Source organism: Oncorhynchus masou, unplaced genomic scaffold, assembly GCF_036934945.1.
Source record: "Oncorhynchus masou masou isolate Uvic2021 unplaced genomic scaffold, UVic_Omas_1.1 unplaced_scaffold_1758, whole genome shotgun sequence".
Taxonomy (NCBI): domain Eukaryota; kingdom Metazoa; phylum Chordata; class Actinopteri; order Salmoniformes; family Salmonidae; genus Oncorhynchus; species Oncorhynchus masou.
This window is the reverse complement of record NW_027007747.1, coordinates 10,909-27,500: the sequence shown is the minus strand read 5'-3', so window position 1 is coordinate 27,500 and position 16,592 is coordinate 10,909. Positions and strand designations below refer to the sequence as shown.

The 16,592-nt window shown below is 50.4% G+C and overlaps 1 protein-coding gene across 3 annotated transcripts in view; it reads left to right on the top strand.

Moving 5' to 3' along the window:
* LOC135532179 (tyrosine-protein phosphatase non-receptor type 9-like) overlaps nt 1-16,117 on the top strand; it is a 38,376-nt gene extending 22,259 nt beyond the window's left edge. For 2 of the 3 annotated variants that reach the window (XM_064959792.1, XM_064959793.1), the window contains 4 exons: nt 6,467-6,545; nt 8,553-8,703; nt 9,101-9,308; nt 11,226-16,117. In XM_064959792.1, coding sequence (XP_064815864.1) covers nt 6,467-6,545; nt 8,553-8,703; nt 9,101-9,308; nt 11,226-11,449 — 662 coding nt within the window. In that variant the 3' untranslated portion in view covers nt 11,450-16,117. The remainder of the gene's footprint in view (nt 1-6,466; nt 6,546-8,552; nt 8,704-9,100; nt 9,309-11,225) is intronic. The other variant, XR_010454312.1, reaches the window with a different exon arrangement.
* The last annotated feature ends 475 nt before the right edge of the window (nt 16,118-16,592 follow it).

Sequence of the window (16,592 nt, the reverse complement as noted above, 5' to 3'; positions counted from 1 at the left end):
AGGTCTCTAGTTGGATAGGGCTGGATAGTTGGATAGATCTGGATAGTTGGACAGGGCTGGATAGTTGGACAGGGCTAGATAGTTGGACAGGGCTGGATAGTTGGACAGGGCTGGATAGTTGGATAGGTCTGGATAGCTGGATAGGTCTGGATAGTTGGATAGGTCTGGATAGGTCTCTAGTTGGATAGGGCTGGATAGTTGGACAGGGCTGGATAGTTGGACAGGGCTGGATAGTTGGATAGGGCTGGATAGTTGGATAGGGCTGGATAGTTGGATAGGTCTGGATAGGTCTGATAGTTGGATAGGGCTGGATAGTTGGATAGGGCTGGATAGGGCTGGATAGCTGGATAGGTCTGGATAGTTGGATAGGTCTGGATAGTTGGACAGGGCTGGATAGTTGGATAGGTCTGGATAGTTGGACAGGGCTGGATAGTTGGACAGGGCTGGATAGTTGGACAGGGCTGGATAGTTGGACAGGGCTGGATAGTTGGACAGGGCTGGATAGGTCTGGATAGCTGGATAGGTCTGGATAGTTGGATAGGGCTGGATAGTTGGATAGGGCTGGATAGTTGGATAGGGCTGGATAGTTGGACAGGGCTGGATAGTTGGATAGGTCTGGATAGTTGGATAGGGCTGGATAGGTCTGGATAGTTGGATAGGGCTGGATAGTTGGATAGGTCTGGATAGCTGGATAGGGCTGGATAGTTGGATAGGGCTGGATAGTTGGATAGGTCTGGATAGGTCTGGATAGCTGGATAGGGCTGGATAGTTGGATAGGTCTGGATAGGTCTGGATAGTTGGGTAGGGCTGGATAGTTGGATAGGTCTGGATAGTTGGATAGGTCTGGATAGTTGGATAGGGCTGGATAGGTCTGGATAGTTGGACAGGGCTGGATAGTTGGATAGGTCTGGATAGCTGGATAGGTCTGGATAGGTCTGGATAGTTGGATAGGTCTGGATAGTTGGATAGGGCTGGATAGGTCTGGATAGTTGGATAGGGCTGGATAGGTGGATAGGGCTGGATAGTTGGATAGGTCTGGATAGTTGGATAGGTCTGGATAGCTGGATAGGGCTAGATAGTTGGATAGGTCTGGATAGTTGGATAGGTCTGGATAGTTGGATAGGTCTGGATAGTTGGATAGGTCTGGATAGTTGGATAGGTCTGGATAGTTGGACAGGGCTGGATAGTTGGACAGGTCTGGATAGTTGGATAGTTCTGGATAGTTGGATAGGGCTGGATAGCTGGATAGGGCTGGATAGGTCTGGATAGTTGGATAGGTCTGGATAGTTGGATAGGTCTGGATAGTTGGATAGGGCTGGATAGTTGGATAGGTCTGGATAGTTGGATAGGTCTGGATAGTTGGATAGGTCTGGATAGTTGGATAGGTCTGGATAGGTCTGGATAGTTGGATAGGGCTGGATAGGTCTGGATAGTTGGATAGGTCTGGATAGTTGGATAGGGCTGGATAGTTGGATAGGTCTGGATATTTGGATAGGGCTGGATAGGTCTGGATAGTTGGATAGGTCTGGATAGTTGGATAGGTCTGGATAGTTGGATAGGGATGGATAGTTGGATAGGGCTGGATAGGTCTGGATAGTTGGATAGGGCTGGATAGTTGGATAGGGCTGGATAGTTGGATAGGGCTGGATAGTTGGATAGGGCTGGATAGTTGGATAGGGCTGGATAGTTGGATAGGTCTGGATAGTTGGATAGGTCTGGATAGTTGGATAGGGCTGGATAGTTGGATAGGGCTGGATAGGTCTGGATAGTTGGATAGGTCTGGATAGTTGGATAGGGTTGGATAGGGCTGGATAGGGTTGGATAGTTGGATAGGTCTGGATAGTTGGATAGGGCTGAATAGTTGGACAGGGCTGGATAGTTGGACAGGGCTGGATAGTTGGACAGGTCTGGATAGTTGGATAGGGCTGGATAGTTGGACAGGGCTGGATAGTGCTGGATAGTTGGACAGGGCTGGATAGGGGTGGATAGTTGGATAGGTCTGGATAGGTCTGGATAGCTGGACAGGGCTGGATAGTGCTGGATAGTTGGACAGGGCTGGATAGGTCTGGATAGTTGGATAGGGCTGGATAGTTGGATAGTTGGATAGGGCTGGATAGTTGGATAGGGCTGGATAGTTGGATAGGGCTGGATAGTTGGATAGGTCTGGATAGTTGGACAGGTCTGGATAGTTGGATAGGTCTGGATAGTTGGATAGGTCTGGATAGGTCTGGATAGTTGGATAGGTCTGGATAGGTCTGGATAGTTGGATAGGTCTGGATAGGTCTGGATAGGTCTGGATATTTGGATAGGTCTGGATAGTTGGATAGGGCTGGATAGTTGGATAGGTCTGGATAGTTGGATAGGTCTGGATAGTTGGATAGGGCTGGATAGTTGGATAGGTCTGGATATTTGGATAGGGCTGGATAGGTCTGGATAGTTGGATAGGTCTGGATAGTTGGATAGGTCTGGATAGTTGGATAGGGCTGGATAGTTGGATAGGGCTGGATAGGTCTGGATAGTTGGATAGGTCTGGATAGTTGGATAGGGCTGGATAGTTGGATAGGGCTGGATAGGGTTGGATAGTTGGATAGGTCTGGATAGTTGGATAGGGCTGGATAGTTGGACAGGGCTGGATAGTTGGACAGGGCTGGATAGTTGGACAGGTCTGGATAGTTGGATAGGGCTGGATAGTTGGACAGGGCTGGATAGTGCTGGATAGTTGGACAGGGCTGGATAGGTCTGGATAGGGGTGGATAGTTGGATAGGTCTGGATAGGTCTGGATAGCTGGACAGGGCTGGATAGTGCTGGATAGTTGGACAGGGCTGGATAGGTCTGGATAGTTGGATAGGTCTGGATAGTTGGATAGGGCTGGATAGTTGGATAGTTGGATAGGGCTGGATAGTTGGATAGGGCTGGATAGTTGGATAGGGCTGGATAGTTGGATAGGGCTGGATAGTTGGATAGGTCTGGATAGTTGGACAGGTCTGGATAGTTGGATAGGTCTGGATAGTTGGATAGGTCTGGATAGGTCTGGATAGTTGGATAGGTCTGGATAGGTCTGGATAGGTCTGGATATTTGGATAGGTCTGGATAGTTGGATAGGGCTGGATAGGTCTGGATAGTTGGATAGGTCTGGATAGTTGGATAGGTCTGGATAGTTGGATAGGGCTGGATAGTTGGATAGGTCTGGATATTTGGATAGGGCTGGATAGGTCTGGATAGTTGGATAGGTCTGGATAGTTGGATAGGTCTGGATAGTTGGATAGGGCTGGATAGGTCTGGATAGTTGGATAGGTCTGGATAGTTGGATAGGGCTGGATAGTTGGATAGGGCTGGATAGTTGGATAGGGCTGGATAGTTGGATAGGGCTGGATAGTTGGATAGTTGGATAGGTCTGGATAGTTGGATAGGGCTGGATAGTTGGATAGGGCTGGATAGTTGGATAGGGCTGGATAGTTGGATAGGGCTGGATAGTTGGATAGGGCTGGATAGGTCTGGATAGTTGGATAGGTCTGGATAGTTGGATAGGTCTGGATAGTTGGATAGGTCTGGATAGTTGGATAGGGCTGGATAGTTGGATAGGTCTGGATATTTGGATAGGGCTGGATAGGTCTGGATAGTTGGATAGGTCTGGATAGTTGGATAGGTCTGGATAGTTGGATAGGGCTGGATAGGTCTGGATAGTTGGATAGGTCTGGATAGTTGGATAGGTCTGGATAGTTGGATAGGGCTGGATAGGTCTGGATAGTTGGATAGGTCTGGATAGTTGGATAGGGCTGGATAGTTGGATAGGGCTGGATAGTTGGATAGGGCTGGATAGTTGGATAGGGCTGGATAGTTGGATAGGGCTGGATAGTTGGATAGTTGGATAGGGCTGGATAGTTGGATAGGGCTGGATAGTTGGATAGGGCTGGATAGTTGGATAGGGCTGGATAGTTGGATAGGGCTGGATAGTTGGATAGGGCTGGATAGGTCTGGATAGTTGGATAGGTCTGGATAGTTGGATAGGTCTGGATAGTTGGATAGGTCTGGATAGTTGGATAGGTCTGGATAGTTGGATAGGTCTGGATAGTTGGATAGGGCTGGATAGTTGGATAGGGCTGGATAGGTCTGGATAGTTGGATAGGGCTGGATAGTTGGATAGGTCTGGATAGGTCTGGATAGGGCTGGATAGTTGGATAGGTCTGGATAGTTGGACAGGGCTGGATAGTTGGATAGTGCTGGATAGGGCTGGATAGTTGGATAGTGCTGGATAGGGCTGGATAGTTGGATAGGTCTGGATAGTTGGATAGGTCTGGATAGGTCTGGATAGTTGGATAGGGCTGGATAGGTCTGGATAGTTGGATAGGTCTGGATAGTTGGATAGGTCTGGATAGTTGGATAGGGCTGGATAGTTGGATAGGGCTGGATAGTTGGGTAGGGCTGGATAGGTCTGGATAGTTGGGTAGGGCTGGATAGGTCTGGATAGTTGGATAGGGCTGGATAGTTGGATAGGGCTGGATAGTTGGGTAGGGCTGGATAGTTGGGTAGGGCTGGATGGTGCTGTATAGTTGGATAGGGCTGGATAGTGCTGTATAGTTGGATAGGGCTGGATAGTGCTGGATAGTTGGATAGGGCTGGATAGTTGGATAGGGCAGGATAGTTGGATAGGGCTGGATAGTTGGATAGGGCTGGATAGTTGGATAGGGCTGGATAGTTGGATAGGGCTGGATAGTGCTGGATAGTTGGATAGGGCTGGATAGTTGGATAGGGCTGGATAGTTGGGTAGGGCTGGATAGTTGGGTAGGGCTGGATAGGTCTGGATAGTTGGATAGGGCTGGATAGGGCTGGATAGCTGGATAGGTCTGGATAGTTGAGTAGGGCTGGATAGGTCTCTAGTTGGATATGGCTAGATAGTTGGATAGGGCTGGATAGTTGGGTAGGGCTGGATAGGTCTGGATAGTTGGACATGGCTGGATAGTTGGATAGGGCTGGATAGGTCTGGATAGTTGGACATGGCTGGATAGTTGGATAGGGCTGGATAGTTGGATAGGGCTGGATAGGTCTGGATAGTTGGACATGGCTGGATAGTTGGATAGGGCTGGATAGGTCTGGATAGTTGGATAGGGCTGGGTAGTTGGGTAGGGCTGGATAGGTCTGGATAGATGGATAGGGCTGGATAGATGGATAGGGCTGGATAGTTGGATAGGGCTGGATAGTTGGGTAGGGCTGGATAGGTCTGGATAGTTGGATAGGGCTGGATAGGTCTGGATAGTTGGATAGGGCTGGATAGTTGGATAGGGCTGGATAGTTGGATAGGTCTGGATAGGTCTGGATAGTTGGATAGGGCTGGATAGGTCTGGATAGTTGGATAGGGCTGGATAGGTCTGGATAGTTGGATAGGGCTGGATAGGTCTGGATAGTTGGATAGGGCTGGATAGGTCTGGATAGTTGGATAGGGCTGGATAGTTGGATAGGGCTGGATAGTTGGATAGGGCTGGATAGTTGGATAGGGCTGGATAGTTGGGTAGGGCTGGATAGGTCTGGATAGTTGGATAGGGCTGGATAGTTGGATAGGGCTTGATAGGTCTGGATAGGGCTGGATATTTGGGTAGGGCTGGATAGTTGGATAGGGCTGGATAGTTGGATAGGGCTGGATAGTTGGATAGGTCTGGATAGTTGGATAGGTCTGGATAGTTGGATAGGGCTGGATAGTTGGATAGGGCTGGATAGTTGGATAGGGCTGGATAGTTGGGTAGGGCTGGATAGGTCTGGATAGTTGGATAGGGCTGGATAGTTGGATAGGGCTGGAAAGTTGGATAGGGCTGGATAGGGCTGGATAGTTGGATAGGGCTGGATAGTTGGGTAGGGCTGGATAGGGCTGGATAGTTGGATAGGGCTGGATAGGTCTGGATAGTTGGATAGGGCTGGATAGGTCTGGATAGTTGGATAGGGCTGGATAGTTGGATAGGGCTGGATAGTTGGATAGGGCTGGATAGTTGGGTAGGGCTGGATAGTTGGGTAGGGCTGGATAGGTCTGGATAGTTGGATAGGGCTGGATAGTTGGATAGGGCTTGATAGGTCTGGATAGGGCTGGATATTTGGGTAGGGCTGGATAGTTGGATAGGGCTGGATAGTTGGATAGGGCTGGATAGTTGGATAGGTCTGGATAGTTGGATAGGGCTGGATAGTTGGATAGGGCTGGATAGTTGGATAGGGCTGGATAGTTGGATAGGGCTGGATAGTTGGGTAGGGCTGGATAGGTCTGGATAGTTGGATAGGGCTGGATAGTTGGATAGGGCTGGAAAGTTGGATAGGGCTGGATAGGGCTGGATAGTTGGATAGGGCTGGATAGTTGGGTAGGGCTGGATAGGGCTGGATAGTTGGATAGGGCTGGAAAGTTGTGGTTTGACTGTTGTGGTTGGGTTGTGGATTGACAGCTTTGGTTGAGTTGTGGTTGTTTTATGGTTGTGTTGTCGTTGACAGGTCCTCTGCCGAAGACGTTTGGTGATTTCTGGCGCATGGTGTGGGAGCAGATGGTGCTGATAGTTGTCATGACTACCAGGTAACCCTTGAGTTCTCATGCACACCAACACTGGCAGACTGGGTTCAACCCTAACCGTGTGTGACTGACTGGGTTCAACCTCACCAACACTGGCAGACTGGGTTCAACCTCACCAACACTGGCAGACTGGGTTCAACCTCACCAACACTGGCAGACTGGGTTCAACCTCACCAACACTGGCAGACTGGGTTCAACCTCACCAACACTGGCAGACTGGGTTCAACCTCACCAACACTGGCAGACTGGGTTCAACCTCACCGACACTGGCAGACTGGGTTCAACCTCACCGACACTGGCAGACTGGGTTCAACCTCACCGACACTGGCAGACTGGGTTCAACCTCACCGACACTGGCAGACTGGGTTCAACCTCACCGACACTGGCAGACTGGGTTCAACCTCACCGACACTGGCAGACTGGGTTCAACCTCACCGACACTGGCAGACTGGGTTCAACCTCACCGACACTGGCAGACTGGGTTCAACCTCACCGACACTGGCAGACTGGGTTCAACCTCACCGACACTGGCAGACTGGGTTCAACCTCACCGACACTGGCAGACTGGGTTCAACCTCACCGACACTGGCAGACTGGGTTCAACCTCACCGACACTGGCAGACTGGGTTCAACCTCACCGACACTGGCAGACTGGGTTCAACCTCACCGACACTGGCAGACTGGGTTCAACCTCACCGACACTGGCAGACTGGGTTCAACCTCACCGACACTGGCAGACTGGGTTCAACCTCACCGACACTGGCAGACTGGGTTCAACCTCACCGACACTGGCAGACTGGGTTCAACCTCACCGACACTGGCAGACTGGGTTCAACCTCACCGACACTGGCAGACTGGGTTCAACCTCACCGACACTGGCAGACTGGGTTCAACCTCACCGACACTGGCAGACTGGGTTCAACCTCACCGACACTGGCAGACTGGGTTCAACCTCACCGACACTGGCAGACTGGGTTCAACCTCACCGACACTGGCAGACTGGGTTCAACCTCACCGACACTGGCAGACTGGGTTCAACCTCACCGACACTGGCAGACTGGGTTCAACCTCACCGACACTGGCAGACTGGGTTCAACCTCACCGACACTGGCAGACTGGGTTCAACCTCACCGACACTGGCAGACTGGGTTCAACCTCACCGACACTGGCAGACTGGGTTCACCCTCACCGACACTGGCAGACTGGGTTCAACCTCACCGACACTGGCAGACTGGGTTCAACCTCACCGACACTGGCAGACTGGGTTCAACCTCACCGACACTGGCAGACTGGGTTCAACCTCACCGACACTGGCAGACTGGGTTCAACCTCACCAACACTGACAGACTGGGTTCAACCTCACCAACACTGACAGACTGGGTTCAACCTCACCAACACTGACAGACTGGGTTCAACCTCACCAACACTGGCAGACTGGGTTCAACCTCACCAACACTGACTGACTGGGTTCAACCTCACCAACACTGGCAGACTGGGTTCAACCTCACCAACACTGGCAGACTGGGTTCAACCTCACCAACACTGGCAGACTGGGTTCAACCTCACCAACACTGGCAGACTGGGTTCAACCTCACCAACACTGGCAGACTGGGTTCAACCTCACCAACACTGGCAGACTGGGTTCAACCTCACCAACACTGACTGACTGGGTTCAACCTCACCAACACTGGCTGACTGGGTTCAACCTCACCAACACTGGCAGACTGGGTTCAACCTCACCAACACTGGCAGACTGGGTTCAACCTCACCAACACTGACAGACTGGGTTCAACCTCACCAACACTGAGAGACTGGGTTCAACCTCACCAACACTGACTGACTGGGTTCAACCTCACCGTGTGTGTGACTGACTGGGTTCAATCTAACTGTGTGTGTGTGTGTGACTGACTGACTGGGTTCAACCTCACCGTGTGTGTGACTGACTGGGTTCAATCTAACTGTGTCTGTGTGTGTGTATGACTGACTGGGTTCAACCTGTGTGTGTTTCAGGGTGGTAGAGCGTGGGAGAGTTAAGTGTGGTCAGTACTGGCCGAAAGAGGAGGGGACAACGGAGCAGCACGGACACTTCCTGGTTCGGAACACATCCATCCAGCTCTATCAGGACTTCAGACTGTCTCACCTGGAACTATACAACAGCCAGGTATACACACACACACACACACACACACACACACACACACACACACACACACACCAGCTATATCAGGACTTCAGACTGTCTCACCTGGAACTATACAACAGCCACCTGTCTCTCTTTCTTTCTTTCTCTCTCTCTCGCTTTCTCTCTCTCTCGCTTTCTCTCTCTCTCTCGCGCTTTCTCTCTTTCTCTCTCTGTCTCTCTTTATCTCTCTTTTCTCTCTTTCTCTCTCTCTTTCTGTCTCTCTCTCTCTTTCTCTGTCTCTGTCTCTCTCTCTCTTTTTCTGTCTATCTCTCTCTGTCTCTCTGTGTCTCTGTCTCTCTTTGTCTCTCTCTGTCTTTCTGTCTCTCTCTGTCTCTCTCTCTCTCTCTCTCTCTCTCTCATCCCTTCATGTCTCCAGACAGGTGAGAGGAGGGAGGTCTCCCACTACCTGTATGTCAGCTGGCCAGACTTCGGTGTGCCCAAGTGTGCGTTGGCCATGTTGGATTTCCGTGAGCACGTGCAGCAGCGGCAGGAGGCGGCGCTGAGGAGTCTGGGAGCTGAGTGGGTGGGACCCCCAGGTGGGCCACCGCTGGTCGTACACTGCAGCGCAGGCATCGGACGCACAGGTGGGTCTCCTCCTCCTCTTCTCCTCCTCTCTCCTCCTCCTCTCTCCTCCTCCTCTCTCCTCCTCCTCTCTTCTCCTCCTCCTCTCTTCTCCTCCTCCTCTCTCCTCCTCCTCTCTTCTCCTCCTCTCTCCTCCTCCTCCTCTCTCCTCCTCCTCTCTTCTCCTCCTCTCCTCTTTCTCATCTCTCTCTCTCATTTCTCTCCTCTCTCCCTCCACTAACCCATCTCTCTCTCTCTCCTCTCTCCCTCCACTAACCCCTCTCTCTCTCCTCTCTCCCTCCACTAACCCCTCTCTCTCTCCTCTCTCCCTCCACTAACCCCTCTCTCTCTCCTCTCTCCCTCCACTAACCCCTCTCTCTCTCCTCTCTCCCTCCACTAACCCCTCTCTCTCTCCTCTCTCCCTCCACTAACCCATCTCTCTCTCCTCTCTCCCTCCACTAACCCATCTCTCCCTCTCTCCCTCCACTAACCCCTCTCTCTCTCTCCTCTCTCCCTCCACTAACCCCTCTCTCTCTCTCCTCTCCCCTCCACTAACCCCTCTCTCTCTCCTCTCCCCTCCACTAACCCCTCTCTCTCTCCTCTCTCCTCCACTAACCCCTCTCTCTCTCCTCTCTCCCTCCACTAACCCCTCTCTCCCTCCACTAACCCCTCTCTCTCCTCTCTCCCTCCACTAACCCCTCTCTCTCTCTCCTCTCTCCCTCCACTAACCCCTCTCTCTCTCTCCTCTCTCCCTCCACTAACCCCTCTCTCTCTCCTCTCTCCCTCCACTAACCCATCTCTCTCCTCTCTCCCTCCACTAACCCCTCTCTCTCTCTCCTCTCTCCCTCCACTAACCCCTCTCTCTCTCTCCTCTCTCCCTCCACTAACCCCTCTCTCTCTCCTCTCTCCCTCCACTAACCCCTCTCTCTCTCCTCTCTCCCTCCACTAACCCCTCTCTCTCTCCTCTCTCCCTCCACTAACCCCTCTCTCCCTCCACTAACCCCTCTCTCTCTCCTCTCTCCCTCCACTAACCCCTCTCTCTCTCTCCTCTCCCTCCACTAACCCCTCTCTCTCTCTCCTCTCTCCCTCCACTAACCCCTCTCTCTCTCTCCTCTCTCCCTCCACTAACCCCTCCCTCTCTCTCCTCTCTCTCTCTCTCTCTCATTTCTCTCCCTCCACTAACCCCTCTCTCTCTCTCTCCTCTCTCCCTCCACTAACCCCTCTCTCTCTCTCCTCTCTCCCTCCACTAACCCCTCCCTCTCTCTCCTCTCTCTCTCTCTCATTTCTCTCCCTCCACTAACCCCTCTCTCTCTCTCTCCTCTCTCCCTCCACTAACCCCACTCTCTCTCTCTCCTCTCTCCCTCCACTAACCCCTCCCTCTCTCTCCTCTCTCTCTCTCTCTCATTTCTCTCCCTCCACTAACCCATCTCTCTCTCATTTCTCTCCCTCCACTAACCCATCTCTCTCTCATTTCTCTCCCTCCACTAACCCATCTCTCTCTCATTTCTCTCCCTCCACTAACCCATCTCTCTCTCATTTCTCTCCCTCCACTAACCCATCTCTCTCTGATTTCTCTCCCTCCACTAACCCATCTCTCTCTCATTTCTCTCCCTCCACTAACCCATCTCTCTCTCATTTCTCTCCCTCCACTAACCCATCTCTCTCTCATTTCTCTCCCTCCACTAACCAATCTCTCTCTCTCCCCTCTCTCCCTCCACTAACCCCTCCCTCTCTCTCCTCTCTCTCTCTCTCATTTCTCTCCCTCCACTAACCCATCTCTCTCTCTCATTTCTCTCCCTCCACTAACCCATCTCTCTCTCATTTCTCTCCCTCCACTAACCCATCTCTCTCTCTCATTTCTCTCCCTCCACTAACCCCTCTCTCTCTCTCATTTCTCTCCTCTCTCCCTCCACTAACCCCTCTCTCATGTCCCTCCTCAGGTACGTTCTGTACCCTGGACATCTGTCTGTCCAGGCTGGAGGACATTGGGACGGTGGATGTGTGTGAGACAGTGAGGAGGATGAGGACCCAGAGGGCCTTCAGTATACAGACCTGGGACCAGTATTACTACTGCTACACGGCCGTGATCGAGTACGCACAGCGGCGCGGCAAACTGACCCCAGTACAGTGGTCCGATTCAGACCTAGAGACAGACAGCGAGTGACGGGGATGGGATGAACGCAGGCTGAGGGAGGGAGGGGCAGGGAGATGGAGGAGGGATGGAGACGGGATGTGTCCCAGGAAGAGGAAGAGCGTGGAGGATGGGATGAACGCAGGCTGAGGGAGGGAGGGAGGGACAGGAAGATGGAGGAGGGATGGAGACAGGATGTGTCCCAGGAAGAGGAAGAGGGTGGAGGATGGGATGAACGCAGGCTGAGGGAGGGACAGGAAGATGGAGGAGGGATGGAGACAGGATGTGTCCCAGGAAGAGGAAGAGGGTGGAGGATGGGATGAACGCAGGCTGAGGGAGGGAGGGAGGGAGGGAGGGACAGGGAGATGGAGGAGGGATGGAAACGGGATGTGTCCCAGGAAGAGGAAGAGGGTGGAGGATGGGATGAACGCAGGCTGAGGGAGGGAGGGAGGGAGGGAGGGACAGGGAGATGGAGGAGGGATGGAAACGGGATGTGTCCCAGGAAGAGGAAGAGGGTGGAGGATGGGATGAACGCAGGCTGAGAGAGGGAGGGGGGAGGGACAGGGAGATGGAGGAGGGATGGAGACAGGATGTGTCCCAGGAAGAGGAAGAGGAAGAGGGTGGGATGAACGCAGGCTGAGGGAGGGGCAGGGAGATGGAGGAGGGATGGAGACAGGATGTGTCCCAGGAAGAGGAAGAGCGTGTGAAAGCTAAACGACTCTTGAGTTACTCCCCCAAATCATGAGGAGGAGAAGATGAGATGTATCAACGATTGATTGACTGGTTGATTGAATGATAGAGCAGTGTCCTGCCATTTAGTATGATCTAAGAGGAGCTGGCCTGTCCTGGCCTGGCCTGTTTCTCCCATAGAGCTAAGAGGAGCTGGCCTGTTTCTCCCATAGAGCTAAGAGGAGCTGGCCTGTCCTGGCCTGGCCTGTTTCTCCCATAGAGCTAAGAGGAGCTGGCCTGTCCTGGCCTGGCCTGTTTCTCCCATAGAGCTAAGAGGAGCTGGCCTGTCCTGTCCTGATCTGTTTCTCCCATAGAGCTAAGAGGAGCTGGCCTGTTTCTCCCATAGAGCTAAGAGGAGCTGGCCTGTCCTGGCCTGGCCTGTTTCTCCCATAGAGCTAAGAGGAGCTGGCCTGTCCTGGCCTGGCCTGTTTCTCCTATAGAGCTAAGAGGAGCTGGCCTGTTTCTCCCATAGAGCTAAGAGGAGCTGGCCTGTTTCTCCCATAGAGCTAGCTAGAGGGCTCTGCTTTGCACTTGTGCGACAATGTCTTGTGTGACACAGCATGTGCTGCCCCATAGAGGCCTGTCTAAGTCTATGGTCGCTCTCCCTATCCCTCGTCGTACATTCTAGTGACAATGGCACACGACGACGAACGACCCACTGGACTGTCAACCTTCTTTTCTTCTTCTTCTTCTTCTTCTTCTTCTGTCTTATTGGCCTTTAGTTCTATGGTGATGTATTTCCTGTTTCTGACTTTTCACCCTGTTAGGTAATGAAACCCCTCCGCCAGCCAAAGCCGCCGACTCCCAGAATGCCTGAACGTACTGATGAGCATTAACACCCTGTATATTCCTGTAACATACATTTATATCTTGTGTTTACAATAACAATAATAATAATAATAATAACAACTACAATGTCTAATGGAGGAAGATGAAGGACGACAACAAGCCTTGTTTTAATGTAATTCTCTCTAACCTTGGGGTCAATAAGCCTTGTTTTAATATATTTCTCTAACCTTGGACAACAAAAGCCTTGTTTTAATATAATTCTCTAACCTTGGGGTCAATAACAAGCCTTGTTTTAATATATTTCTCTAACCTTGGACAACAAAAGCCTTGTTTTAATATAATTCTCTAACCTTGGGGTCAATAACAAGCCTTGTTTTAATATAATTCTCTCCATTATTGGGGTCAATAACAAGCCTTGTTTTAATATATTTCTCTAACCTTGGACAACAAAAGCCTTGTTTTAAAATAATTCTCTAACCTTGGGGTCAATAACAAGCCTTGTTTTAATATAATTCTCTCTATTATTGGTGTCAATAACAAGCCTTGTTTTAATATAATTCTCTCTGACCTCGGGGTCAATAACAAGCCTTGTTTTAATTTAATTCTCTCTAACCTTGGGGTCAATAACAAGCCTTGTTTTAATATAATTCTCTCTATTATTGAGGTCAATAATAAGCCTTGTTTTAATATAATTCTCTCTGACCTTGGGGTCAATAACAAGCCTTGTTTTAATATAATTCTCTCTATCATTGGGGTCAACAACGAGCCTTGTTTTAATGTAATTCTCTCTATCATTGGGGTCAATAAGCCTTGTTTTAATATATTTCTCTAACCTTGGACAATAAAAGCCTTGTTTTAATATAATTCTCTAACCTCGGGGTCAATAACAAGCCTTGTTTTAATATATTTCTCTAACCTCGGGGTCAATAACAAGCCTTGTTTTAATATATTTCTCTCTAACCTTGGGGTCAATAACAAGCCTTGTTTTAATATAATTCTCTCTAACCTTGGGGTCAATAACAAGCCTTGTGTTCATGTAATTCTCTCTATCCTTGGGGTCAATAACAAGCCTTGTTTTAATATAATTCTCTAACCTTGGTGACAGATATCTCTATTAGTGGGCTGGAATATGACAACAGAAGATTACCGATTGGTCCTGTTGATATTGAATACTCTGTTTTTATTGGTCAGGTTGTATGTCTTATAACAGTTTGGGCATCCTGGTTTTAGATGATCAGTTGGCCTTAACACTTCCTGTTTCACTGCCTCGGACCCTCCCTCTACTCTCTCTTCTTCCTGTTTCACTGCCTCGGGACCCTCCCTCTACTGTCTCTCTCTTATTCCTGTTTCACTGCCTCGAACCCTCCCTCTACTGTCTCTCTCTCTTCTTCCTGTTTCACTGCCTCGAACCCTCCCTCTACTGTCTCTCTCTCTTTCTCTCTTCTTCCTGTTTCACTGCCTTACCCTCCCTCTACTGTCTCTCTTCTTCCTGTTTCACTGCCTCGAACCCTCCCTCTACTGTCTCTCTCTCTTTCTCTCTTCTTCCTGTTTCACTGCCTTACCCTCCCTCTACTGTCTCTCTTCTTCCTGTTTCACTGCCTTGACCCCTCCCTCTGGTCTGTCTCTTCCTGTTTCACTGCCTTGACCCCTCCCTCTGGTCTCTCTCTTCCTGTTTCACTGCCTTGACCCCTCCCTCTGGTCTCTCTCTTCCTGTTTCACTGCCTCGAACCCTCCCTCTATTGTCTCTCTTCTTCCTGTTTCACTGCCTTGACCCCTCCCTCTGGTCTCTCTCTTCCTGTTTCAATGCCTCGAACCCTCCCTCTACTGTGTCTCTCCATTCCTGTTTCACTGCCTCAAACCCTCCCTCTACTGTCTTTCTCTCTTCTTCCTGTTTCACTGCCTCGAACCCTCCCTCTACTGTCTCTCTTCTTCCTGTTTCACTGCCTCGAACCCTCCCTCTACTGTGTCTCTCTATTCCTGTTTCACTGCCTCACCCTCCCTCTACTGTCTCTCTCTCTTCTTCCTGTTTTACTGCCTTACCCTCCCTCTACTGTCTCTCTCTCTTTCTCTCTTCTTCCTGTTTCACTGCCTTGACCCCTCCCTCTGGTCTCTCTTCTTCCTGTTTCACTGCCTTGACCCCTCCCTCTGGTCTCTCTCTTCCTGTTCCTCTTCCTGTTCCCCGGGTTACGTTCCAAAATGGCACCCCATTCCCTATTTGGTGTTGGAAAAGGTCACTCGTGCGCTAGTGCACTAAATATTTAGTGGTCAAAAGGGCTCTGGTCTAAAGGTAGTGCACCGTAAGGGAATTAGGGTGCTGTTGAGGACACTTCCCTTCATCTGAAGGTCTCATGCTTCCTCAGATATGTGCCTTCCAGCTTTCCGTAGTTTGGTTGCTTTGTTGTTCAGGCCCCCCCCCCCCCCCCAAAAAAACGACCTGCGTACGTACTTACCTAATATACATAATGTCTACGTTCAAAATGCCATCCTATTCCCTATGAAGTGCCCTGTAGGTCTCCGGTCAAAAGTAGTTCACTATATGGGGAATAGGGTGTAGTTTCTGACATAGCCATTGGCTGAGTCTCTCCGGCGACGCCCATTTCTGACATAGCCATTGGCTGAGTCTCAGGTGATGTAGTTTCTGACATAGCCATTGGCTGAGTCTCCGGCGACGCCCATTTCTGACATAGCCATTGGCTGCGTCTCTCAGGCGACGCCCATTTCTGACATAGCCATTGGCTGCGTCTCTCAGGCGACGCCCATTTCTGACATAGCCATTGGCTGCGTCTCAGGTGATGCTGTTTCTTTTCCCTTGTAGTGCACTATAAACTAGTGCACTATAAACTAGTGTACGACAGAGGGTGAACGGTGTTGAGACGAACAGCAGTCATATCATTGGTGTTCAGGTGTTTTAAGTTCATGCTGGTGTTTTTTGCCTCGTTGTCAAAAGATCCCATTTTCTGGTTTCGCCTCTTTGTGATTATCGTTTTAAATAAGTTTATCCCATTTTATTTTGTATTTTATACAGTTTATACTGTATTGTATTCTATCATATATTTATGTCTTTGTAAAAAAAAAAAAAAAAAAAAAAAATTGTTTTAAAAAAAACGGACAAACTTAGTATTGAAAATCGATGAATGTTGGTACGAATGATGCTTGTAAAACAGAATAAATGCATAACGAACTGATCTCTGTGTTCATCTGGTAAACAAGAAGATGAAGAAACCTAGTTCAATAAAGGTGAAATAAAAACAACTTCATCACCCCCTTTCTTCCTAATTGGCGAGTTACAGTCTTGTCTCAGCGCTGCAACTCCCGTACGGACTCGGGGGAGGCGAAGGTCGAGAGCCGTGCGTCCCAGAAACACGACCCCCCCCCAACCAAGCTGCACTGCTTCTTTGACACAACGCCCACTTAACCCGGAAACCAAACGCACCAATGTATCGGAGGAAACACCGTTACACCTGGCGTACCTGGTCAGCGTGCACTGCGCACCGGGCCCGTCACAGGGGGTCGCGATAGCATGATGGGACAAGGACATCCCAGCCGGTCAAAACCCTCCCATAACCCGGACGACGCTGGGCCAATTGTGCGCCGCCCCCGTAGGTCTCCCGGTCGCGGCCGCCTGCGACAGAACCTGGACTCGAACCCAGAATCTCTA